The 26,762-nt window shown below is 51.1% G+C and overlaps 1 protein-coding gene across 1 annotated transcript; it reads left to right on the top strand.

Annotated features, from left to right (window-relative positions):
- The first annotated feature begins 35 nt into the window (after positions 1–35).
- Positions 36–23,407, top strand: LOC144486562 (uncharacterized). The gene is made up of 5 exons (XM_078204618.1): positions 36–162; positions 4,143–4,463; positions 4,716–5,132; positions 13,932–15,068; positions 23,145–23,407. The coding sequence occupies exons 1-5, from the start codon at positions 105–107 to the stop codon at positions 23,177–23,179; spliced, it is 1,968 nt and encodes a 655-aa protein (XP_078060744.1). The 5' UTR covers positions 36–104; the 3' UTR covers positions 23,180–23,407.
- The last annotated feature ends 3,355 nt before the right edge of the window (positions 23,408–26,762 follow it).

The raw sequence follows: 26,762 nt of genomic DNA, 5'->3' as shown, positions 1-26,762 counted from the left end.
GAGTATAAATGGAGAGAAGGCTGCCCTGAACCCTCAGAGCTTAGAGTGCAGCCCACCTCGGACTGAGCAAGGCCAGCGAGCGGAGACGACGAGCCATAGAAACCATGAGGGTCTTACTGGTCATCGCCCTGTTGGGGATCCTGGCTACTTGCCACTGCAGACGTGAGTAACTTTATTTCAAACCGAACTCTTTTCCAGCCCACCAGCCAGGAGTCAGCGATTGTCACTGTGTCTGCTGACCAGTTACCTGCTGTGTGTCGTATATCTGAATTTAGTGGGATTGGACAGTGCTACAGAGTCATAGAGGTTTACAGCATGGAAACAGGCCCTTCAGCCCAACTTGTCCATGCCGCCCTTTTTTTTTTAACCACTAAGCTACTCCCAATTGTCCGCATTTGGCCCATATCTCTCGATACCCATCGTACCCATGTAACTATCTAAACGCTTTTTAAAAGACAAAATTGTACCCGCCTCTACTACTGCCTCTGGCAGCTCGTTCCAGACACTCACCACCCTCTGTGTGAAAAAATTGCCCCTTTGGACCCTTTTGTATCTCTCCCCTCTCACCTTAAACCTATGCCCTCCAGTTTTAGACTCCCCGACCTTTGGGAAAAGATGTTGACTATCTAGCTGATCTATACCCCTCATTATTTTATAGACCTCTGTAAAATAGCAGTCCATAAAATAATGAGGGGGACTTGTGTTGGGAACTTGAAAGACCTTGGCTTTAGTTTTGATGCAGCCATGCAGGTTACGGGTGGGGCTTTACAGGCTCGCTTGACCCGAGTCTGGAAAATCCTGCCCAAAGTCAATGGATCTTCCCATTGTCCGCCTCTCACCCGCTGCGATTCCCGTGGCGGGCAGGACGGTGGAATTGTGGTGTACAGGTTGCATGGTGAATTCATAAACCAGCGAGAGAGAGGGTGAGAATTTGCCCTTTTACGAGCGGTGGCGTGGCTGTGCGTGTTTGTGGTGTTTACTGTGGACAGCGCTGGCAATGTCAGTGCGAGATTGTTACGTACGAACACAGACAGTAATCAGATCGATAACAGGCAGAGGAAGGAATCAGGGACACAGCTCCTAATGTCAGGAACAGTTGCTGCCAGGCTTTTGATTGTTAGATGCACGGGGCGGCACGGTGGCACAGCGGTTAGCACTGCTGCCTCACAGCACCAGGGACCCGGGTTCAATTCCCGGCTTGGGTCACTGTCTGCACGTTCTCCCCGTGTCTGCGTGGGTTTCCTCTGGATGCTGCGGTTTCCTCCCACACTCCAAAGACATGCTGGCTAGGTGGATTGGCCGTGCTAAATTGCCCCTTAGTGTCAGGGGTACTAACTAGGGTAAATGCATGGGGTTACGGGGATAGGGCCTGGGTGGGATTGTGGTCGGTGCAGACTCGATGGGCTGAATGGCCTCCTTCTGCACTGTAGGGGTTCTAATAAAATTAGATAACATCTGCTGTTGCAGAGGTTGGTTTTCCTTCAGTGAGACAGGCAGAGAGATATCTGAGAGTGGGGGAGATTCAGAATTGCACCAGGGAACAATTCATAATCATTTCTAAAACAACTGGACAGTTGGATATTCAGAACGACAGACGCAGAGATTGAGAGTTTGTCCGCGAGCCCTGGCTTTCTCTGTCTGAGGTTCTCTGGGCAGATTCCACGCCCCCCCCCCCCCCCCCCGCCACCCACCCCCCACCCCCACTCTCTAACCAGGGCATTTGTTGGCAGCGGGTGTGCGGGGGGGGGGGGGGGCACAAAAGATTGGGTGTGGGGCTATCCCACCGGCTCCTCCCCCCCACCCCGACCGAGCTGTCGCCTATAGAATGATTGGTGAGCAAGATGGCAGTCTGCCAAGCCTGAGGCCTATCGAAGCCTGAAGTTGCGAGTTATTGGCCGGTTAGGGCCTCTTCCGCCCTCACTCGAGGGGGAGGTGTTCAGCCCAACTCGGGGTAAAAGGGATTGGGAAGGGGGGTCCCTCCAGGTCCCTCCACCTCCCCCCCCCCGCCCCCACTTGGTTGGGGGTGGATCACCTGTGCTCATTGGGACCCCTCCCCCAAGCTGGCGCCCTTCCTTTGCGCCTCCTCCCTCCCTCCCCAGGCACCTTGAGCCTGTTCCCCACCCACCCTCAATTCCACCCTCCCCCCCCCCCCCCCCCCCCCCCCCCGCCCCCTCCAGTCCTCACTAGAGCCTCCAATCCCTCCCTGACTGACGACCCCAGAGTTTCCTCAGAGTCCGGCGTCCGCCAACATCGATCCCAATCCCACTGCTGCATTCTGGGACTGCCAGGACTGCTCAGCTGTCGCCCAATCAGAGCGGTCAGTAACTCTCGAGTGTGGTTCGAGTGAGGGGAACTAATCCCTACCTGCCCCACCCACCCTCCACCAGCCACTCGCCCCCCCCCCCCCCTTGCAGGCCCCCCCGCCCCCCCAACCCTCTCCTCCCAGGCCCCCTCCCCAACACCCCCCTCACCCCCCCCCCGTCCCCTCCCCCTGCTCACCCCACCCCGCAATCCTACCCCGTGCTGCCCCCCCCCCACATCCCCCCCACCCAGCCGGCTCCCCCACACCCCCCGGTCCCCTCCCCCCAGACCCCTCCCCCACTCCCCCCCTGCAACCCCACTCCATGCTGTCCCCCCCTCACACAATCTCTGTTTGAGATTTCTGCTGAACTGGAGGGACTGGGGAAATTTCCGATATTTTCTATTCAGTTCTCCATAGCAATACTGAGATCATTGTTTCTTATTCCTCACTATCTCTCGATAACCCACATATCTTTGAACACTAAGGGCAATTTAGCATGGCCAATCCACCTAACCCGCACATCCGACCAAAGGTCGTGAATGTAGCCCAATCCATTACACAAACCAGCCTCCCATCCATTGACTCTACACTTCCCGCTGCCTCAGCAAAGCAGCCAGCATAATTAAGGACCCCACATACCCCGGACATTCTCTCTCCCACCCTCTTCCGTCAGGAAAAAGATACAAAAATCTGAGGTCACGTACCAACCGACTCAAGAACAGCTTCTTCCCTGCTGCGGTCAGACTTTTGAATGGACCTACCTCACATTAAGTTGGTCTTTCTCTACACCCTAGCTATGACTGTAACACTACATTCTGCACTCTCTCCTTTCCTTCTCTATGAACGGTATGCTTAGTCTGTATAGCGCGCAAGAAACAAGACTTTTCACTATATGTTAATACATGTGACAATAATAAATCAAATCAAATCTTTGGACTGTGGGAGGAAACCGGAGCACCCGGAGGAAACCCACGCAGACACGGGGAGAACGTGCAGGCTCCACACAGACAGTGACCCAAGCCGGGAATCGAACCTGGGTCCCTGGCGCTGTGAGGCAGCAGCGCTAACCACGGTGCCACCCTAACATTCTGGGGTGGATAGGCCATTCAGACAGTGACCAAAGTCCCAGAAAATCCACCCTATCGGGATCAGCCCAGCTGTGGATCCCTTGCTCACACCGGCTTGGATTGGCTCTTTTCCAGGAAGCCGCTTGCCTTCAGCCATCCAATGGCTTTCATGCAAAGTGCCCCAGCTGGTGGGACCCGGAAGCTGATTGGACAGTGCGAGGCATCTGAAACTAACACAATTGTAAAACGAAGCGGTTTCGAGTATAAACGTGTATCGATATTCTGGAGATTATCGGCAGCAATCTTCGAATAGCCAGCACCAATCCAAGGAGAGTTGCAGATCATGCTGGTCGTTGATTGGTTGAGATTAAGTTGTGGCTGTGGTTCGCACTGCTGCCTCACAGCGGCAGGGTCCCGGGTTCGATTCCCGGCTCGGGTCACTGTCTGTGTGGAGTCTGCACATTCTCCCCGTGTCTGCGTGGGTTTCCTCCGGGTGCTCCAGTTTCCTCCCACAATCCGAAAGAAGTGCTGGTTAGGGCCATGCTAAATTCTCCCTCAGTGTACCCGAACAGGCACTGGAGTGTGGCGACTGGGGGATTTTCACAGTGACTTCATTGCAGTGTTAATGTAAGCCTACTTGTGACATTAATAAAATAAACATTAATACATTGTAATGTTGGTATAGAAGCATTTTCTAGTGGGGGATAAGGCTGCAAGTTGCGACTTTCTGCTTTGGCATTTCAGACTGTGACCTGGGCTATTTCTCTTTTCAGATATTGGCCATGCTATAGCACGACGCAGTGCCGAGAGCGACAGCAATGAGTGGAAGAGGAATGGTGGCAACAGTGACAGTGATGAGTACAGCAAGAGATATGGCAATGGGTACGGCAATGGTTATGGCACCGGGTACGGCAATGGTTACGGCAATGGATATGACAACAATTACGGCAACGGTTATGACAATGGGTACGGTAATGGGTACGGTAATGGGTATGACAATGGCCATGACAACGGTTATGGCAACGGTTACGACAATGGCTACGGCAATGGAGACACTGGCGACAGCAGTGAGAGCAGTGATAGTGACAGCGGTGGTGAGTGCACACAGTTACTTTTCTCACAGTTTTTTTGGTAACCGTTAGTAGATGTTTGAGATCTGACCCCAGACTGGGTCATGTGAGCGCGGCCTTGCCAGGGCAGCACTGTACCCAATGTGGTGCTGACCCGTCAGATCCTTGCTTAAGGGTGATGATAGGGTCATGTACACCAGGTATAATGCAGCGAAATCACACAGACTGTGCCGGCTGCTTTCAATAACTTCCCATTTCCAAACTCTCCCATTTCAGAGCCCAACGGAAATGGGAACGGCGCTGGCAATGGACATGACATTGGAGTTGGGAATGGAGACTGGAACGGATACGGTGATGGGAACGGAAACGGGAACGGACACGGCAATGGCAACGGCTACGGAAATGGAGACGGGAACGGATACGGGAATGGGAATGAAGTCGGGAACGGACACGGGAATGGCTACGGGAATGGCAATGGAAACGGGAATGGCAATGGAGACGGGAATGGAAATGGCAATGGAGACGGGAATGGAAATGGCAATGGAGACGGGAATGGAAATGGCAATGGAGACGGGAATGGAAATGGCAATGGAGATGCCAATGGATACCATGAGAACGGAATCGAAAATGGCAATGGGAATGGCAACGGGAATGGCAACGGGAATGGCAACGGGAATGGCAATGGAGGTGGAGGTATGTGTTTGTGTGTGTGTGTGTGAGCGTATAGGTCAGAAATGGAAAAGTATCAATCCCAAATTTCCCGAATTCTGTTCGAGGTCAATTCTCAAAATATTTACAGGAGTTTTAGTTGTTGCAAATAGGACGTCCCAGTGGTTAGCACTGCTGCCTCACAGCGCCAGGAACCCGGGTTCGATTCCCGGCTTGGGTCACTGTCTGTGTGGAGTTTGCACATTCTCCCCGTGTCTGCATGGGTTTCCTCCGGGTGCTCCGGTTTCCTCCCATGGTCCGAAAGACGTGCTGTTTAGGTGCATTGGCCGTGCTAAATTGCCCCTTAGTGTACCCGAACAGGCACCGGAGTGAGCCCGGACCCCTGAGGGATCGAGGCAGCTGGAACAGAGAATGAGCCATTAGCCAGATTTAACAATTCAGTAAAAATTAAAACAAGGTGAGATGATGAAGTTAAAAGCAAAACATTGCGGATGCTGGAATCTGAAACAAAAACAGAAAATGCTGGAAAATCTCAGCGGGTCTGACAGCATCTGTGGAGAGGGAATAGAGCCAACGTTTCCAGTCTGGATGACCCTTTTCCAGAGCTCTGCTCCTTCTCCATGGAGGCTGTCAGACCCGCTGAGATTTTCCAGCATTTTCTGTTTTTGTGAAGGTTGTGTTTAATTCCCACCAAACTCAGGGAAGATCAGTGTGGTTTGACATGGGAAAACCTTCAGGAGTGCAGAGGGGCTAGGTTGGGTGTACAGAAGCAGAACACCGGGGATAACTGCAGCCAGAGGTTCCTCAGTCACAGTCATAGGCTGAAATCAGAGCCAATCAGTGAAATCTTCACTTTGGTGTAACCGTCTAGCTTTGATGTCAGTGCCTAACCTTCCTTCAAAAGACACAATGTTCCTTTAATCCAATCCCTATCCTGGAACATAGAATCACAGAATCATACAGTGCAGAAGAGGCCCTTCGGCCCATCGTGTTTGCACCGACGCATGAAAAGCCCTGACCTGCCTACCTAGTCCCACTTGCCAGCACGTGGCCCACAGCCTTGAATGTTATGATGTGCCAAGTATTCATCTAGGTACTTTTTAAAGGATGTGAGGCATCCCACCTCCACCACCCTCCCAGGCAGCGCATTCCAGACCCTCACCACCCTCTGGGTAAAAAGGTTTTTCCTCAAATTCCCCCTAAACCTCCCACCCCTCACTTTTAACCTGTGTCTCCTCGTAACTGACCCTTCAACTAAGGGGAACAGCTGCTCCCTATCCACCCTGTCCATGCCCCCCATAATCTTGTACACCTCAATCAGGTCACCCCTCAGTCTTCTCTGCTCCAATGAAAACAACCCAAGCCTATCCAACTTCTCTTCATAACGTCAATGTTCCACCCCAGGCAGCATCCTGGTGAATCTCCTCTGCACCCCCTCCAGTGCAATCACTTCCTTCCTATAATGTGGCGACCAGAACTGCACACAGTGCTCCAGCTGTGGCCTCACCAAAGTTCTATACAATCCATCATGACCTCTCTGTTTTTGTAATCTATACCCCGATTGATAAAGACGAGTGTGCCGTATGCCTTTTTCACCACCCTATTAACCTGCCTTTCCGCCTTCAGAGATCTATGGACAAACACGCCAAGGTCCCTTTGTTCTTCGGAACTTCCCAGTGTCAGACCTTTCACAGTATACGTCCTTGTCAAATTACTCCTTCCAAAGTGGCATCACCTCACACTTTTCAGGGTTAAATTCCATCTGCCACTTATCCACCCATTTGACCATCTCGTCTATATCTTCCTGTAACCCAAGACACTCAACCTCACTGTTAACCACCCGGCCAATCTTTGTGTCATCGGCAAACTTACTGATCCTACCCCCACATAGTCATCTATGTCATTTATATAAATGACGAACGATAGGGGGCCCAGCACGGATCCCAGTGGTACGTCACTGGTCACTGGCCTCCAGTCACTAAAGCAGCCGTCTGTCATCACCCTCTATCTCCTATCGCTAAACCAATTATGTATCCACCTTGTCAGGTCACCCTGTATCGCATGTGCATTTGCCTTCTTAATAAGTCTCCCATGTGGGACTTTGTCAAAGGCATTGCTGAAATCCATGTAAACGACATCAACCACACTGCCCTCATCCGCACACTTGGTTACATGCTCAAAAGATTCAATCAAATTTGTTAGGCATGACCTCCCTCTGACGAAACCATGCTGACTATCCCTGATCAAACCTTGCCTCTCCGAATGGAGATTGATTCTCTCCTTCAGAATCTTCTCCAGTAGTTTCCCAACCACAGACGTGAGACTCACTGGTCTGTAGTTCACTGGTTTGTCTCTACAACCTTTCTTAAATAGTGGCACCACATTCGCTGTTCTCCAGTCCTCTGGCACCTCCCCGGTGGCCAGGGAGGAATTAAAAATTTGGGTCAGAGCCCCTGCAATTTCCTCCCTCGCCTCCCACAACAGCCTGGGACACAATTCATCCGGACCTGGAGAATTGTCCACTTTTAAGCCCGCCAATACTTTCCCACTCCCTATGATAATTTTCTCTGGAGCCTCACAGTTTCTCTCTCCCCGAGTTCCATAACTACCTCCTCACTCTCATGTGGGGAAAACAGATGTGAAATGTTCGCTTAACACCTGACCAATGCCCTCTGCCTCCACCCACAGATTTCCCCCAGGGTCCCTAATGGGCCAATTCTTTCCCTGGTTGTCCTCTTCCCATTGATATACTTAGAGTCATAGTGTCATAGAGCCATAGAGGTTTACAGCATGGAAACAGGCCCTTTGGCCCAACTTGTCCATGCCGCCCTTTTAAACCCCTAAGCTAGTCCCAATTGCCCCGTGTTTGGCCCATATCCCTCTATCCCCATCTTACCCATGTAACTATCTAAATGCTTTTTAAAAGACAAAATTGTTCCCTCCTCTATGACTACCTCAGGTTCCTCAGGGATCAGTGCTGGGACCTTCGCTGTTTGTAATATATATAAATGATTTGGAGGAAAATGTAACTGGATTGATTCGTAAGTTTGCGGAGAAACTTGGTTTGTTCTCACTGGAGCGACGGAGGTTGAGGGGTGACCTGATAGAAGTCTACAAGATTATGAGAGGCATGGACAGGGTGGATAGTCAGAAGCTTTTTCCCAGGGTGGAAGAGTCAATTACTAGGGGGCATAGGTTTAAGGTGCGAGGGGTAAGGTTTAAAGGAGATGTATGAGGCAGATTTTTTACACAGCGAGTAGTGGGTGCCTGGAACGCATTGCCGGGGTAGGTAGTGGAAGCGGATATGATAGTGACTTTTAAGGGGCGTCTTGACAAGTACATGAATAGGATGGGAATAGAGGGATTTGGTCCCTGGAAGGGTAGGGGGTTTTAGTTAAGTCAGGCAGCATGGTCGTGCAGGCTTGGAGGGCCGAAGGGCCTGTTCCTGTGCTGTAATTTTCTTTGTTCTTTGTTCTTTGTATCTCTGGCAGCTTGTTCCAGACACTCACCACCCTCTGTGTGAAAAAACTGCCCCCCTGGACCCTTTTGTATGTCTCCCCTCTCACCTTAAACCTATGCCCTCAAGTTTTAGATTTGCCTACCTTTGGGAAAAGATACTGACTATCTAGCTGATCTATGCCCCTCATTATTTTATAGACCTCTATAAGATCACCTCTCAGCCTTCTACGCTCCAGAGAAAAAAGTCCCAATCCAGCCTCTCCTTATACCTCAAACCATCGGGTCCCAATAGCATCCTAGTAAACCTCTTCTGCACTCTTTCCAGTTTAATAATATCCTTTCTATAGTAGGATGATGTGGAGATGCCGGCGTTGGACTGGGGTAAACACAGTAAGAAGTCTCACAACACCAGGTTAAAGTCCAATAGGTTTATTTGGTAACACAAGCCACTAGCTTTCGGAGCGCTGCTCCTTCATCAGGTAACAGAACTCCCACTTACCTGATGAAGGAGCAGTGCTCCGTAAGCTAGTGGCTTGTGCTACCAAATAAACCTATTGGACTTTAACCTGGTGTTGTGAGACTTCTTGCTATAATAAGTGACCAGAACTGCACACAGTATTCCAAGTGTGGCCTTACCAATGTCTTGAACTTATAGAATATCTTAGGATTTTTCCTACTTTTACCAGCCAGAGCTTTCTCATGTCCCTCTTTGCTCTTCTAATTGATTTCTTAAGCTCCATCCTGCACTTTGTGTACTCCACTAATGTCTCCGCAGACTTACTCCCCTTTATACTAGCTAAAAGGGGGAGGTGGCTAGATGGGTGGAGAACTGGCTTGGTCATAGAAGACAGAGGGTGGTAGTGGAAGGGTCTTTTTCCGGCTGGAGGCCTGTGACTAGTGGTGTTCCGCAGGGCTCTGTATTGGGACCTCTGCTGTTTGTGATTTATATAAATGATCTGGAAGAAGGAGTAACTGGGGTGATCAGTAAGTTTGCGGACGACACAAAATTGGCAGGACTTGCAGATAGTGAGGAACATTGTCAGAGGCTACAGAAGGATATAGATAGGCTGGAAATTTGGGCAAAGAAATGGCAGATGGAGTTCAATCCTGATAAATGCGAAGTGATGCATTTTGGTGGGAATAATGTAGGGAGGAGCTACACGATAAATGGAAGAACCATAAAGGGTGTAGAGACACAGAGGGACCTGGGTGTGCAAGTCCACAGATCTTTGAAGGTGACGTCACAGGTGGAGAAGGTGGTGAAGAAGGCATATGGCATGCTTGCCTTTATAGGACGGGGCATAGAGTATAAAAGTTGGGGCCTGATGTTGCAGATGTATAGAACGTTGGTTCGGCCGCATTTGGAATACTGCGTCCAGTTCTGGTCGCCACACTACCAGAAGGACGTGGAGGCTTTGGAGAGAGTACAGAGGAGGTTTACCAGGATGTTGCCTGGTATGGAGGGGCTTGGTTATGAGGAGAGATTGGGGAAACTGGGGTTGTTCTCCTTGGAAAGACGGAGGATGAGGGGAGACTTAATAGAGGTGTATAAAATTATGAAAGGCATAGATAGGGTGAATGGTGGGAAGCTTTTCCCCGGGTCGGTGGTGACGTTCACGAGGGGTCATAGGTTCAAGGTGAAGGGGGGGAGGTTTAACACAGATATCAGAAGGACATATTTTACACAGAGGGTCGTGGGGGCCTGGAATGTGTTGCCGGGCAAGGTGGTGGAGGCGGACACACTGGGAACATTTAAGACTTATCTAGACAGCTATATGAACGGAGTGGGAATGGAGGGATACAAAAGAGTGGTCTAGTTTGGACCAGGGAGCGGCGCGGGCTAATTGTTCTTTGTTTCTCGTTTCAAGGCTTCATTCTATGATCATCTTGCTGGTGCCAGTACAGAGCGAGACTGCGGATAGTTGGGAACCTGTCTCGGGGGCAGGGAATTCAGATGGTGTTCGTAAAGCAGAAGTGGAAATGAATAGGGTTGGGAAGAATTTTCTGATCAGGGCCAGTGCGATCTCCTGGACTCGTTTCGATCGCCACAGGGGGTCGGAGAGGAATTTCCCAGATTTTTTTTTTCCCCATATTGGCCCTGGGGTTTTTCACTCTGGGTTTTCGCCTCTCCCTGGAGATCACATGGTCTGGAATGGGGGGGGTGGGGGTGAGTTAATAGGTTGTGATGAACAAAGCATCGTAGCTGTGAGGGACAGCTCGGTGGATAGGATATTAGGATGTAGATAGGCTGGAAAATTGGGCGGGGATCCTGGATTCAGGATTCAATCCTGGACCGGGGAGCGGCGTGGGCTTGGAGGGCCGAAGGGCCTGTTCCTGTGCTGTATTGTTCTTTGTTCTTTGTTCTAAAAGCCTCTCTTTTCCTTCTCATTGTATCCTGAATGTCTCTGGTCATCCATGGTTCTCTGGGTTTGTTACACCTTCCTCTTACCCGAGAGGGAACATGTTGGGCCTTCCCCCCACCCCTCCCCATTTCATCTTTGAACACTGCTCTTCTGTAGATTTTCTCCACAAGTAACTCGTCCCAGTCTACCTTGGCCAGATCCTGCCTAATTTTGTTAAAATCTACTCTCCCCCAATCCAAAACCTTTTTCTGCAACTTGTCAATTTCTTTGTCCAAAACAAATTTGAATTGAACCGTGTTGTGGTCGCTATCACCAAAATGTTCCTCCACCAACCACCTGTCCGGCTTCATTCCCCAGAATTAGCTCCAGCACAGCTCCTTCCCTTGTTGGATTTGCTACATGTTGACCTAAGAAGTTTTCCTGTGTACATGTATAACATGGCAGCACACCAGCCCCGGTTAGTGTATGGTAAGATCCAGCACCGTCTCCTGTGAGGCTCAAAACTCCAGCAATCACAAGCACCTCTGGGGGAGGCGATGTCCTAGTGGTATTACCGCTAGACTATTAATCCAGAAACTCAGCTAATGTTCTGGGACCCGGGTTCGAATCCCACCGCAGCAGATGGTGGAATTTGAATTCAATAAGAAATATCTGGAATTAAGAATCTTCTGATGACCATGAAACCATTGTCGGAAAAACCCATCTGGTTCACTAATGTCCCTTAGGGAAGGAAATCTGCCGTCCTTACCCGGTCTGGCCTACATGTGACTCCAGAGCCACAGCAATGTGGTTGACTCTCAACTGCCCTCGGGCAACTAGGGATGGGCAATAAATGCTGGCCCAGCCAGCGACGCCCATGTCCCACAAATGACAAAAAAACATTCTAGGATAATTGGGGAAGGACCAGGAATGGGGATGAGGAGAAATGTTTTTTTACAGGCAGCGAGTTGTTGTGATCTGGAAGGCGCTGCCTGAATGGAAGCGGGAACTTTCAAAAGAGGAGTTGGGTAAAGATTTGAAAATGTAAACAAAATCTAGCTTTCGAGAAAGAGTAGAGAAATGGGATGAACTGGATTGCTCTTCTGGAGAGCTAGCACACGGGCAATGGGCCAAATGGCCTCCCTGTGTTGCGTGTGATTTGACAATACTCAGTCAGTGCATCTTTGATTTGGATGCAATGGATTGCGAGATGGCCACAAGTTGACTTACACCTCCTTTACCTGGTGGATCCCTGGGGTTCCTAACCCTAACCCTCACACACACCTCACTCCCACTGAAACCTAAAGGGCCAGATCACCAGAGGCTGCTCTGCTCTGTAAAAGGGTGATGGAAATTTAAGGTAGGGTTGATTTAATGAAATTTGATTTGATTTGATTTATTATTGTCACATATATCGGCATACAGTGAAAAGTATTGTTTCTTGCACGCTATACAGACAAAGCATACCGTTCATAGAGTACATAGGGGAGAAGGAAAGAGGAGGGTGCAGAATGGAGTGTTACAGTCATAGCTAGAGTGTAGAGAAAGAGCAACTTAATGCGAGATAGGTCTATTCTAAAGTCTGACAGCAGCAGGGAAGAAGCTGTTCTTGAGTCGGTTGGTGCGTGACCTCAGACTTTTGTATCTTTTTCCCGACGGAAGAAGGTGGAAGAGAGAATGTCCGGGGTGCGTGGGGTCCTTAATTATGCTGGCCGCTTTTCCGAGGCAGCAGGAAGTGTAGACAGAGTCAATGGATGGGAGGCTGGTTTGCGTGATGGATTGGGCTACATTCACAACATTTTGTAATTTCTTGCAATCTTGGGCAGAGCAGGAGCCATACCAAGCTGTGGTACAACCAGAAAGAATGCTTTCTATGGTGCATCTGTAAAAATTGGTGAGAGTCGTAGCTGACATGCCAAATTTGCTTAATCTTCTGAGAAAGTAGAGACGTTGGTTCACTGTCTTGAAGTGAGTGGGCGGCACGGTAGCACAGTGGTTAGCACTGCTGCTTCACAGCTCCAGGGACCTGGGTTCGATTCCCGGCTTGGGTCACTGTCTGTATGGAGTTTGCACGTTCTCCTCGTGTCTGCGTGGGTTTCCTCCGGGTGCTCCGCTTTCCTCCCACAGTCCAAAGATGTGCGGGTTAGGTTGATTGGCCATGCTAAAATTGTCACTTAGTGTCCTGAGATGCGTAGGTTAGAGGGATTAGCGGGTAAATGTGTAGGGATATGGGGCTAGGGCCTGGGTGGGATTGTGGTCGGTGCAGACTCGATGGGCCGAATGGCCTCTTTCTGCAATGTAGGGATTCTATGAAATGCAGAGCAGAGCGGGTGGGGAAAGGGTGGGTATGAGGCTGTGATAGTGGAAGAGGGGGAGTATGCGGAGCATTTACTGTGACAGGGGCTGAGGGTGAGGGAACTGCAGCAAACACTTTAGAATCAGAGTGTGCGAGGAGTTTCCTTTGTACAATAGTTGAAGAGGGGAATCATTTGCTGGTGTCCAGGGTGGAGAAGGAATTCAATACTCACCCGGTTCAGAATGTCGGGCTTCTTGCAAGAACAACTTGCATTGTCATAGCACCTTTAACATTGTAAAATATCCCAAGATGCTTCACCAAAGTGCGTAACAAACCTAACAGCCAGTCACATACGAAGACATCAGGGTAGGTAAGCAAAAGCTTGGTCAAGGAGGCAGATTTTAAGAAATGTCTTAAACGTGCAGAGAGAGTCTTAGAAAGTTTAAGAAGGGAATTCCTGAGGTCTAGGCTCCTCCTGACGGGCAGAATGGGAACGGTTTTGAGCTCCGTGTTGTTTCTGTGTTGATTCCTGCGGTGTAAAGACTGAGTGACCGAGAGATGATCCTCTCCATGTTCACTGCACTCTGCAGCTGGAATATCCCATTAAATCCCAATTTCCAGACATTCTGTAGCTGACACGTTGTAAAATAATCACCCCTTCAAAATATATTCACATCGACCAACCCCAGAAACCAAACTTAATATTTGCTCAATGTTGTTCGGTAGGTGCTGCAGTTGCCGATTCCAGTGATTCCAGTGACTCCAGCGATTCCAGTGACTCCAGTGATTCCAGTGACTCCAGCGATTCCAGTGACTCCAGTGATTCCAGTGACTCCAGTGATTCCAGTGACTCCAGCGATTCCAGTGACTCCAGTGATTCCAGTGACTCCAGCGATTCCAGTGACTCCAGCGATTCCAGTGACTCCAGTGATTCCAGTGACTCCAGCGATTCCAGTGACTCCAGTGACTCCAGTGATAGCAGTGACTCCAGTGATTCCAGTGACTCCAGTGATTCCAGTGATAGCAGTGACTCCAGTGATTCCAGTGACTCCACTGATTCCAGTGACTCCACTGATTCCAGTGACTCCAGTGACTCAAGTGATTCCAGTGACTCCAGTGACTCAAGTGATTCCAGCGACTCCAGTGACTCCAGTGATTCTAGTGATTCCAGTGACTCCAGTGATAGCAGTGACTCCAGTGATTCTAGTGACTCCAGTGACAGCAGTGATAGCAGTGACTCCAGTGATTCTAGTGACTCCAGTGACAGCAGTGATAGCAGTGACTCCAGTGATAGCAGTGACTCCAGTGATAGCAGTGACTCTAGTGACTCCAGTGATAGCAGTGATAGCAGTGACTCCAGTGATAGCAGTGACAGCAGTGACTCCAGTGATAGCAGTGATTCCAGCGATAGCAGTGACTCCAGTGATAGCAGTGACTCCAGTGATTCCAGTGACTCCAGTGACAGCAGTGACTCCAGTGACAGCAGTGACTCCAGTGACAGCAGTGATTCCAGTGATAGCAGTGATTCCAGTGATAGCAGTGACTCCAGTGATAGCAGTGATTCCAGTGATTCAGATGATTCCAGTGACTCCAGTGACTCAGATGATTCCAGTGACTCCAGTGACTCAGGTGATTCCAGTGACTCCAGTGACTCAGATGATTCCAGTGACTCAGGTGATTCCAGTGACTCCAGTGATTCGGATGATTCCAGTGACTCCAGTGACTCCGATGATTCCAGTGACTCAGGTGATTCCAGTGACTCCAGTGACTCAGGTGATTCCAGTGACTCCAGTGATTCCAGTGATTCCAGTGACTCCAATGATTCCAGTGATTCCAGTGACTCCAATGGAAACAGTAATTCTGGTAAATGCTTGAGGTTTATTAGATGAATTTAAAAATCATGTCATGTTACCTTGAGAACAAATTTACTCCGAGACACCAAAAAAATACTGAAGATAATTGAGATTGTGGCATCTCACTGGGATACTGTTCCTGAAGGTGCTGACTCTCACTGGGATACAGTTCCTGAAGGTGCTGACTCTCACTGGGATACAGTTCCTGAAGGTGCTGACTCTCACTGGGATACAGTTCCTGAAGGTGCTGACTCTCACTGGGATACAGTTCCTGAAGGTGCTGACTCTCACTGGGGGACAGTTCCAGAAGGTGCTGACTCTCACTGGGATACAGTACCTGAAGGTGCTGACTCTCACTGGGATACAGTTCCTGAAGGTGCTGACTCTCACTGGGATACAGTTCCTGAAGGTGCTGACTCTCACTGGGGGACAGTTCCAGAAGGTGCTGACTCTCACTGGGATACAGTTCCTGAAGGTGCTGACTCTCACTGGGATACAGTTCCTGAAGGTGCTGACTCTCACTGGGATACAGTTCCTGAAGGTGCTGACTCTCACTGGGATACAGTTCCTGAAGGTGCTGACTCTCACTGGGGGACAGTTCCAGAAGGTGCTGACTCTCACTGGGATACAGTTCCTGAAGGTGCTGACTCTCACTGGGATACAGTTCCTGAAGGTGCTGACTCTCACTGGGATACAGTTCCTGAAGGTGCTGACTCTCACTGGGATACAGTTCCTGAAGGTGCTGACTCTCACTGGGATACAGTTCCTGAAGGTGCTGACTCTCACTGGGATACAGTTCCTGAAGGTGCTCTCACTGGGATACAGTTCCTGAAGGTGCTGACTCTCACTGGGATACAGTTCCTGAAGGTGCTGACTCTCACTGGGATACAGTTCCTGAAGGTGCTGTCTCTCACTGGGGGACAGTTCCTGAAGGTGCTGACTCTCACTGGGGGACAGTTCCTGAAGGTGCTGACTCTCACTGGGATACAGTGCCCAAGGGTGCTGACTCTCACTGGGATACAGTTCCTGAAGGTCCTGACTCTCACTGGGATACAGTTCCTGAAGGTGCTGACTCTCACTGGGATACAGTGCCCAAGGGTGCTGACTCTCACTGGGATACAGTTCCTGAAGGTCCTGACTCTCACTGGGATACAGTTCCTGAAGGTTCTGACTCTCACTGGGATACAGTTCCTGAAGGTCTGACTCTCACTGGGATACAGTTCCTGAAGGTGTTGACTCTCACTGGGGGACAGTACATGGTACTTGCCTCAGTACCAGTCTGGGTGTTGAATGTAGTGAGTGTCCCAGTGTTGGAGGATAAATTTGAAGATCGGGTTTATGAGTGAGGAATGAGGACAAGGGCCCTTTAATGGATCGTGACTGACCAATTGGGGGAGAGCAATGGAGGAGAGAATGAAATGAAGACTTGATTCTGAAACAGGAACTGGCAAAGGGAACAGATCCATTGGAGGGAGAGAGAATGAAGCATGTGGGGAGGAAGGAATAGGAGGATATATTAGCAGGAGTAGATGATGAGAGATTGGAGGAGGCTTGTCTGGAACATTAATACCAGCACGAGGAAAATGGGCCGAATGGCCTGTTTCTGTACTGAACATTGTATGTAAATTTGCCTTGACACCGATTCCATCATTCTGTCCAATCCTGGCTGTTCTCTCAGCTCCATTTGCTCTTCATGGCTTCATTGAGCAGTTCACCCCGAAACGCTGAGGGAGAGACCTCCAGATCCCCACCACACCTCGCATTTGTATAGCACCTTGAATGTCGGAAGATGGCCAAAGGCTGTCAGGTTTATAAAAGCCCGAAGCTTCGTCAAGGGGGAGGGTTTTACGGAGGAGAGATTGATTGAGAGATGGAGAACTTCCGGGAGGGAATTCCAGAGTTTGGGGCCCTGGCTGCCAATGGTGGAATGACCGAAATTGGGGATGTAAGTGATTCCAGAACTGGAAGAGCACTGACATCCCGGGGGCTGGGAAGGTGGGGTGGAAGAGATTCCCGAGCCGGCAGAGGGCAGACCCATTCCCGGCTGCCTTACTCCGGAATGTTCCAGCGCATCAAACCCAGCGTTAATGCTGCCTTTGGGGATGTGTTTCCATCGCTCCACCTGGAGTAGATCAGTCTGAAAGCACCAGGTGAACCGTGTGTGGTTCCAGGAGCTGCCTGCAAGCTGATGTTCTGGATTGTTCACTGGGCTGGAATCATTGGTTTCTCTCTCTTCCCATTGAATCATAGAATCCCTACAGTGCAGGAGGAGGCCATTTGGCCCATCGAGCCTGTACTGATCACAATCCCACCCAGGCCCTTTCCCCACAACCCCACATATTTACCCTGCTAATCCCCCTGACACTAAGGGGCAATTTAGCACGGTTAATCCATCTAACCGGCATATCTTTGGACACTGAGGGAGAATTTAGCATGACCAATCTCCCTAACCAGCACGTCTTTCGGACTGTGGGAGGAAACTGGAGCACCTGGAGGAAACCCACGCAGACACGGGGAGATCGTGCAGACTCCACACAGACAGTGACCCAAAGCCGGGAATTGAACCCGGGTCCCTGGCGCTGTGAGGCAGCAGTGCTAACCACCGTGCCACCGTGCCGCCCCGCTTGCCGAGAGAATGGAAAGTGTCAGCTCCGGGATGGAGTTTGCTGCTTTTTCCCCACGTTTAAAGATTCCAGTTTTCAGGCTGAACACTTTTCTTCCAGTTTTAAAACCACAATCTGCTGACTCTTTATTGGAACTCAAGTTTAGCTCACTCACAGACTTTAATCCATCTTTAATTTATCAATGGGTGAATTTACTTTCATTCAGACCTTCCCGTCAGTCAACACAAACTAACAAACCGCTCTCATCAACTCCCCTCCCTCCACCCACTCAGTCCCTGACACACACCGGAGTTATTTGGGTTTAGGGAGAGCTAAGAGTGAATCATTGGTGACTCGATCAGTCCACACTGAATACAAGCCTCTTATTCCCCTGCGGGAAGTGAATGGAGATGATCATTTCCCCCAGGGTTTTCTCCGGAATATTCCGGGTGTGAGGCTATAGGTTTTGTTAAGATGTTGAGGGAGTTTCATGTCCACCCGAGGGACTGGATTTCCTGCACCAAGAACCAACATCTGGACTAAACCTTTTTTTAACATTCATCAATGGGACATGGGCATCACTGGCTGGCCAGCATTTATTGCCCATCCCCAGTTGCCCCTTGAGAAGGTGGTGATGAGCTGCCTTCTTGAACCCGTTGCAGTCCCTGTGGTGTAGGTACACCCACAGTGCTGTTAGGGAGGGAGGTCCAGGATTTTGACCCAGCGACTGCAAAGGAACGGCGATATATTTCCAAGTCAGGATGGTGAGTGGCTTGGAGGGGAACTTGCAGGTGGTGGTTTTTCCCAGGTATCTGCTGCCCTTGTCCTTCTAAATGGAAGTGGTCGTGGATTTGGAGGATGCTGCCCAAGGAACCTGAGTGAGAGGGGGAGCGACTGAGAGAGAGGGGGAGCGACTGAGAGAGAGTGCTGCAGTGCATCTTGTGATAGAATCATAGAATCTACAGTGCAGAAGGAGGCCATTTGGCCCATCGAGTCTGCACCAACCACAATCCCACCCAGGCCCTACCCCTGTAACCCCACATATTTACAGTCTTAATCCCCCTGACACTGAGGGATAATTTACCATGGCCAATCCACTTAACCTGCACACCTTTGGACTGTGGGAGGAAACTGGAGCACCCGGAGGAAACGAGATACGAGAAGAAGGTGCAAACTCCACTCAGTCACCCGAGGGTGGAATTGAACCCAGGTCCCTGGCGCTGTGAGGCCTCTCAACACCAGGTTAAAGTCCAACAGGTTTATTTGGTAGCAAAAGCCACTAGCTTTCAGAGCTCAGCTCCCTCGTCAGGTAAGTGGGAGTTCTGTTCACAAACAGGGCATACAGAGACACAAACTCAATTTACAGAATAATGATTGGAATGCTAGTCTTTACAGGTAATCAAGTCTTTACAGGTACAGACAATGTGAGTGGAGAGAGCGTTAAGCACAGGTTAAAGAGATGTGTATTGTCTTCAGACAGGACAGTAAGTGAGATTTTGCAAGTCGTGGGGGTTACAGATAGTGTGACATGAACCCAAGATCCCGGTTGAGGCCGTCCTCATGTGTGCGGAACTTGGCTATCAGTCTCTGCTCAGCGACTCTGCGCTGTCGTGTGTCGTGAAGGCCGCCTTGGAGAACGCTTACCCGAAGATCACTGCTGTGAGGCAGCAGTGCTAACCACTGTGCCACTGCACCATAGACGGTACACATGGCTGCCACTATTTGTCGGTGGTGGATGTGGTGCCAATCAAGCGGGGCTGCTTTGTCCTGGATGGTGTCGAGCTTCTTGAGTGTTGTTGGAGCTGCACCCATCCAGGCAAGTGGAGAGTATTCCATCACACTCCTGACTTGTGCCTTGTAGATGGTGGACAGGCTTTGGGGAGTCAGGGGGTGAGTTACTTGCTGTAGGATTCCCAGTCTCTGACCTGCCCTTGTAGCCACAGTATTTATATGGCTGGGTCCAGTTCAGTTGGAGGGGGGTTGGGCCTGGGTAAGATGTTCTATCAGAGAGTCATTGCAGATTCGATGGGCTGAATGGCCTCCTTCGGCACAGTAGGGACTCTGTGATTCTCTGATAAATGTGTAAATGGAGAGAGTTTCGGATCTGGGGATCAGACAAGAACGTTCCCCAAAAATCTCTATCACTCCCTCTCCCTTTAATGTTTCCCACACTCTCTCTCTCGCTCTCTCTCCCCCTGATCGATTCTACACATTCAGAACTCGCTGTGGGAAAGATTCGTTTTTCGTTCTTGGTGTTCGCAGCTTGGGTTCAGCTCTGAACTCAGAGATATTGTCACAGGTCAATCGACTGATTCCCCTCCCTGGAACTCTGTCCTGTGTTACCCGACCTTGTCCTGCATTACCCGACCCCGGGCTGCGTTACCCGACCTTGTCCTGCATTACCCGATCCCGGGCTGCGTTACCCGATCCCGGGCTGCGTTACCCGAACCCAGGCTGCGTTACCCGATCCCGGGCTGCGTTACCCGACCTTGTCCTGCATTACCCGACCCGGGCTGCGTTACCCGACCTTGTCCTGCATTACCCGATCCCGGGCTGCGTTACCCGATCCCGGGCTGCGTTACCCGATCCCGGGCTGCGTTACCCGATCCCGGGCTGCGTTACCCGATCCCGGGCTGCGTTACCCGACCTTGTCCTGCGTTACCCGATCCCGGGCTGCGTTACCCGACCCCGGGCTGCGTTTCCCAACCCTGTCCTGCGTTACCCGATCCCGGGCTGCGTTACCCGACCCCGGGCTGCGTTACCCGACCCTGTCCTGCATTACCCAATCCAGGGCTGCGTTACCTGACCCCAGGCTGCGTTACCCGACCCTGGACTGCGTTACCCGACCCTCGGTTGCGTTACCCGACCCCAGGCTGCGTTACCCGACCCTGGGCTGCGTTACCCGACCCTGGGCTGCGTTACCTGACCCCAGGCTGCGTTACCCGACCCTGGGGCTGCCTCTCCCCCCCCCCCCCTCCCACCCCCCCCCCCCCCCCCCCCCCAGTTTCAGCTGCTCTCACTCGGGAATCAGTCTGGACGTCTTATTGGCATGAGTAATACAAAGAGAATTCTGCTACAAAAAGGGTTGGTTAAAACATTCACTGGGCTGCGAATATTCCCCATAAAACCTTCCAGCCACCGTCAAGAGGAGCCGTTCATATCATCCGACTAGAAAAAGCTTTGGAACTTCCTGCGGAGAGACTGAAAAGCTTCGCAAAGCAGCCGTTCTTCATCAGGGACACTCCACATCGCTGCAACGGGATGTTCCTCAGGAGCGACTGAGTGAGAGAGTGGAGCGACTGAGAGAGAGGAGCGACTGAGAGAGGGGAGCGACTGAGAGAGAGGGGGAGCGGCTGAGCGAGAGAGAGGGGGAGCGACTGAGTGAGAGAGAGAGGGGAGCGACTGAGTGAGAGAGAGAGGGGAGCGACTGAGAGAGAGGGGGAGCGACTGAGAGAGAGGGGGAGCGACTGAGCGAGAGAGAGAGGGGGAGCGACTGAGAGAGAGGGGGAGCGACTGAGAGAGAGGAGCGACTGAGAGAGAGGGGAGCGACTGAGAGAGAGGAGTGACTGAGAGAGAGGGGAGCGACTGGGAGAGAGGGGGAGCGACTGAGCGGGAGGGGGAGCGACTGAGAGAGAGGGGGAGCGACTGAGCGAGAGAGAGGGGGAGCGACTGAGAGAGAGGAGCGACTGAGAGAGAGGGGAGCGACTGAGAGAGAGGAGCGACTGAGAGAGAGGGGAGCGACTGAGAGAGAGGCGGAGTGACTGAGAGAGAGGAGTGACTGAGAGAGAGTGGAGCGACTGAGAGGGGAGCGACTGAGAGAGAGGGGGAGCGACTGAGAGAGAGGGGGAGTGACTGAGAGAGAGGAGCGACTGAGAGAGAGGGGAGCGACTGAGAGAGAGGGGGAGTGGCTGAGAGAGAGGAGCGACTGAGAGAGAGGAGAGCGACTGAGAGAGAGGCGGAGCGACTGAGAGAGAGGAGTGACTGAGAGAGAGGAGCAACTGAGAGAGAGGGGAGCGACTGAGAGAGAGGGGAGCGACTGAATCAGAGGGGGAGAGACTGAGACAGAGAGGGAACGGGTGAGTGAGGAGTTAGTGGAAACAAATCTGGTGGAAAGTAAACCTGATTCTGTGTGGAGTCTGCACATTCACCCCGTGTCTGCGTGGGTTTCCTCCGGGTGCTCCGGTTTCCTCCCACAGTCCAAAGATGTGCAGGTTAGGGTGGATTGGCCAGGCTAAACTGCTAAATTACTCCTTTCTTCACCTGTCCGGCAGCCTCTGTGTCCATTTCCATAGTCGGCACCTCAACAAATCCAGATCCGACCTGAAACTCCCAGTGAGAAGGGGAATGGCAGAGAGGGCCTTGGAAACCCTCCCCCTCACGTCCAGTGGCAGCTCGGGGTTAGCTGGAGATGTCAAAATTCTGATTGGCTGCCTTGCATTCGGTTGGGGGTGTCGAGGGATGTGGGGCTAAATTGGAGCTGAGATCCGGAGCCGTTCCAGATTTCCCGCCTTGGAACCGTCCTGAGGTCCTGAAAGGCGCCATAGAAATGCAAATTGGTTCTTTAATTGAATGGCGGGGCAGGACCGAGGGGCTGAACGGCCTCCTCCTGTCTCTGATGTTCATAGATTCATAGAATCCCTACAGTGCAGATGGAGGCCATTCGGTCCATCGAGTCTGCAACGACCACAATCCCACCCAGGTCCTATCCCCGTAACCTGCAAATCCCACCAAGGGAGAATTTAGCACGGCCAATCCACCTAACCTGCACATCTTTCGGACTGTGGGAGGAAACTGGAGTCCCCGGAGGAAACCCACGCAGACACGGGGAGAACGTGCAAACTCCACACAGACAGTGACGAAATTACATTTAATTGCAACAACAATATTGAGGTGAAGGGGAGTCTGTTATACAATCCAACCAGAAAAAGATTTGAATTCCGACAGGAATGTTTCACTCTTTGTGCCTCTGAGAATATTCTGGAAATGGGGTCCTTTTTTCGAAATTAATTCACGGGATGAAGGCGTCGTTGGCTGGGTCAGCGTTTATTGCCCATCCCTAGTCGCCCTTGTTCAGAGGGCAGCTGAGAGTCAACCACATTGCTGTGGCTCTGGAGTCACATGTAGGCCAGACCGGGGTAAGGATGGCAGATTTCCTTCCCTAAAGGAACCAGGTGGGTTTTTCCGGCAATCGACAATGGTTTCATGGTCATCAGTAGATTCTTAATTCCAGATTTTTATTGAATTTAAATTCCACCACCTGCCGCGGCGGGATTCGAACCCGGGTCCCCGGGGTCTCCGAATTACTAATCCAGTGACAATACCACTGGGCCGCTGCGTCACTTCTCTGTCCAGTGTCCTGACACTGGCCCCTGGTGTCGCGATAAAGGAGCCTCCATTCCCCCCTCCCTCCCCCGCCCGCCCGCGTACTTTCCCCCAATTCCCCAACAAAAGTGAACTAATTCTCGGAGCTTCCTCTCTTTCAGAAAAATCAACAAAGAAATCAAACGGCAAGAACTGAGAGATGGTACGCTGGTGGGGAACCAGCCAAAGAAAGAATTGTTCCTGATCATCTCAGTCCCTGTGTGCACTTGTTAATAGTTTGTGGTCGTCGTGTTAACCAGAAGATTTTCTTTGTTTACCATCCTGCTTCATCGTGAATGTCCGTCCCGGGAGTGTGGCGACCAATCCCTGTCTGATCTCCTGGTCCTTTTGTTTGTCTGTAATATAATAAATCGATCTTTGTGTGATCTGGTCTCCCTCGTCCTCTTTTCTAGAACTTTCTCTGTTACGTTCACCATCCCCACACCGCCCCCCCCACCGCCTCCCTCCCTCGCCGCCCCTCTCCCAGAGCACCAACTCTCCCGGAAACCTGGGAGAAATAATCCTCTTCGATAGAATCTTCCTCCAATCGGAATGGGATGAGAACAGAAAATTCTGGCAGTGGGGAGGAACTGAGTTAATTCCACGTAATGGACTCGGAACGTTCACTCGGTTCCTCTCTCCACGGACGCTGCCAGACCCGCCGTGTTTATCCGGCGTTCTCTGTTCTTGTTTCAGATTCCGCAGGATTTTCTGTTTGTAATCGTGGGGCCGTGGGGGTTTGGGACACAAACTGGAAGGATCAAGGGAGCTGGGAGGTGAGGGAAATTCGAGGGGTAAGGGGGTTGAGAGTGATGAGGGGGTGACAGGGATAAGGAGCTGAATCACAGAATCCCTACAGTGCAGAAGGAGGCCATTTGGCCCATCGCGTCTGCACCGACCACAATCCCACCCTATCCCCACAACCCTACAGATTTACCCTGCTAATCCCTCTAACCAACACATCCCGGGACACTATGGTCAATTTAGCACGGCCAATGCACCTAACCCACACATCTTTGGATTGTGGGAGGAAACTGGAGCACCCGGAGGAAACCCACGCAGACACGGGGAGAATGTGCAGACTCCACACAGACAGTGACCCAAGCCAGGAATTGAACCCAGGTCCCCAGAGCTGTGAGGCAGCGGTGCTAACCACTGTGCCACCGTGCCACTGAAGGGGATAAGAAGGTGAGGGAGACGAGTGGGTGAGAGGGTGAGGGTGATGAGGGGGGTGAGGAGGGTAAGGGGATGAGAGGGATAGGGGGTGAGGGGGGAATGGGGATAAGGAGATAAAGGGGTGAGGGTTTTGAAGGGGGGTAAGGGGTGAGGGGATGGGATAGTCGGGGGGTGGGGGGCGGCGGTGGGAGTCACAGACACTCCACGTTACTATAAGACCATAAGACCATAAGACATAGGAGCGGAAGTAAGGCCATTCGGCCCATCGAGTCCACTCCACCATTCAATCATGGTTGATTTCAACTCCATTTACCCGCTCTCTCCCCATAGCCCCATAGGTACTGAGGGAAATGAGGCTGGAAGTGAGGATTGGAGGATGGCAAATGTCACAACCCCGTTCAGAGAAGCTAAATGGTGAAATCCGGAAACTAAAATCCTGCCGTTTAATGTTGGATTTGGAAAATTCCAGAAAAAAACCTCACCCGGAAGAATGGGAGTTAATAAATGACCAATACGGATTAATAAAAAACACATCCTATCTGACTAACCTGATTGAATTTGACCGAAATAATGATATATGTAATAATACATATAATAATGATATATAGAACAATCTTGACTAAAGGCTGATCAGTCCCGGGTTCTGATGATTTGCATCCTCGGATTCTGAAGGAAGCAGCTACAGGGATAGTGGATACACTGGTTGTAATTTTCCAAAAATCTTTGGATTCTGGAGAAGATTCTGGAGGATTGGAAAACTGCCAATAGGACACCCCTGTTCAAAAGGGAGGGAGGCAAAAAGCGGGTAACTATTGGCCGATTAGTCTGATGCACGATTAATTCACTCGGGAGGCTGGATCGTACCCGGGAAATAAAGGCTTTTATTAGCAACAAGAATGGAGCATACTGCTTAACAATACAATCCCAGACTAAAGGGTCACTAGGAAGTGCAGTGACCTTTATACTCCTATAGGAAGGCGGAGCCAACCGGAGTGTACCACAGAACAATACCAACAGGTGGAACACCCCAACCCTAACCCCAACAGTAACAAGAGTAACATATGTACAAGTACCCATAGTGGTAACCATCTATGGTTCACCACATAGTCTAACCTCTATTGTTGGAAACATGTTAGAACCCATTATTAAGGAAATAATCACAGCACGTTTGGAAAATCAGAATCTAATCAAACAGGGTCAGTACGGCTTCATATGTTGCCATTCTCCAATCCTCACTTCCAACTTCACTTCCCTCAGTAACCTGGAGTGTCTGTGATTCCCCCTGACTACCCCATCCTCTCACCCCCTTATCCCCCTTCAACCCCCTCACCCCTTTATCACCTTATCCCCCATTCCCCCTCACCCCCTATCCCTCTCATCCCCTTATCCCCCTCACCCCCTATCCCTCTCATTCCCTTATCCCCCTCACCCCCTATCCCTCTCATTCCCTTATCCCCCTCACCCCCTATCCCTCTCATTCCCTTATCCTCCTCACCCCCTATCCCCCTCGTCACCTTCACCCTCTCACCCCCCTCTTCTCCCTCACCCCTTCCAGGGAAGGGAAATCATGTCTGACTGAATTATTAGGAGTTTTCAAGGAATTCTCAACCAGAGTGAATAGAGGGGAACCAGTAGATGTGGTGTATTTGGACTTCCAGGAAGAATTCGACAAGATGTCTGATAAAAAGGTTAAGCCACAAGCTAAGAGCCCATGGTGTTGGAGATAGTGGGCCAAATTTTACCATTTTGAGTCTAAGGGCCCTATTTTACAAAACATTCGCGCCTGTTAAATTGCGGTAAAGTCGGGCGCCGGGCCTATACCGCGATCTGCACCCGAATCCGAGCAGATCGCGGCTTTACCGACACCCGATTCGGGCGCCGGTCCGGTCCGCACCCAAATCGGGCGGCCCCGACGATTTAAATGCATTAGCGTACATTTAAATCGACTTAATGAGCCCAACTCTACCGCCAAATCCCACTTTACCGTCTTCTGGTCCGTTCCGGATCCGTGCTGTAAGCGACCTGCAGAATAAAAATTCGAAGCGGATTTCTGTTCTGCAGGGGAACCTCCGAAGCCCATCCTCCGCGACCATCCTTCGCAGACCCCCCCGCCCCCCCCCGGGATTGGACCCCCCTGGGAGGCAGACCCCCCTCGGCAGACACCCCCCCCCCCCCCCGGGATCGGACCCCCCTGGGAGGCAGGCCCCCCTCGGCAGAGCACACCATCAACCCACCTCGATTGCTGGTCTCCCTCCACCATCCTTCTGACCTGCAGTCCTTCGAGAGCCTGCAGCACCTTCCTGGCCTTCCGCTGGCGCCCGTCGGAGGGGGGGAGGGGGGCGGCTCAGATGGATCTCTGGTTGGGGGGAGGGAGGACGGACTTGGGAGAATCTTGCAAACTCAAAATAATGTAGCATCGTCTTTGTGCTGCCTAATTATCTATGGGAAAGGTAATTAAACTACAGTGTCCTAGTGAGCAATTAGTGACCTGTATAATACATTTGTGATCTGTAACTGGATTGTTGATGTCCCTGGACATGAGCCATGAGCTCAAATGTTCAGAG

The sequence above is a fragment of the Mustelus asterias genome, unplaced genomic scaffold (genome assembly GCF_964213995.1).
Source record: "Mustelus asterias unplaced genomic scaffold, sMusAst1.hap1.1 HAP1_SCAFFOLD_400, whole genome shotgun sequence".
NCBI lineage: Eukaryota > Metazoa > Chordata > Chondrichthyes > Carcharhiniformes > Triakidae > Mustelus > Mustelus asterias.
The sequence above is the reverse complement of the archived record's forward strand: the minus strand, read 5'-3'. Positions and strand labels throughout refer to the sequence as shown.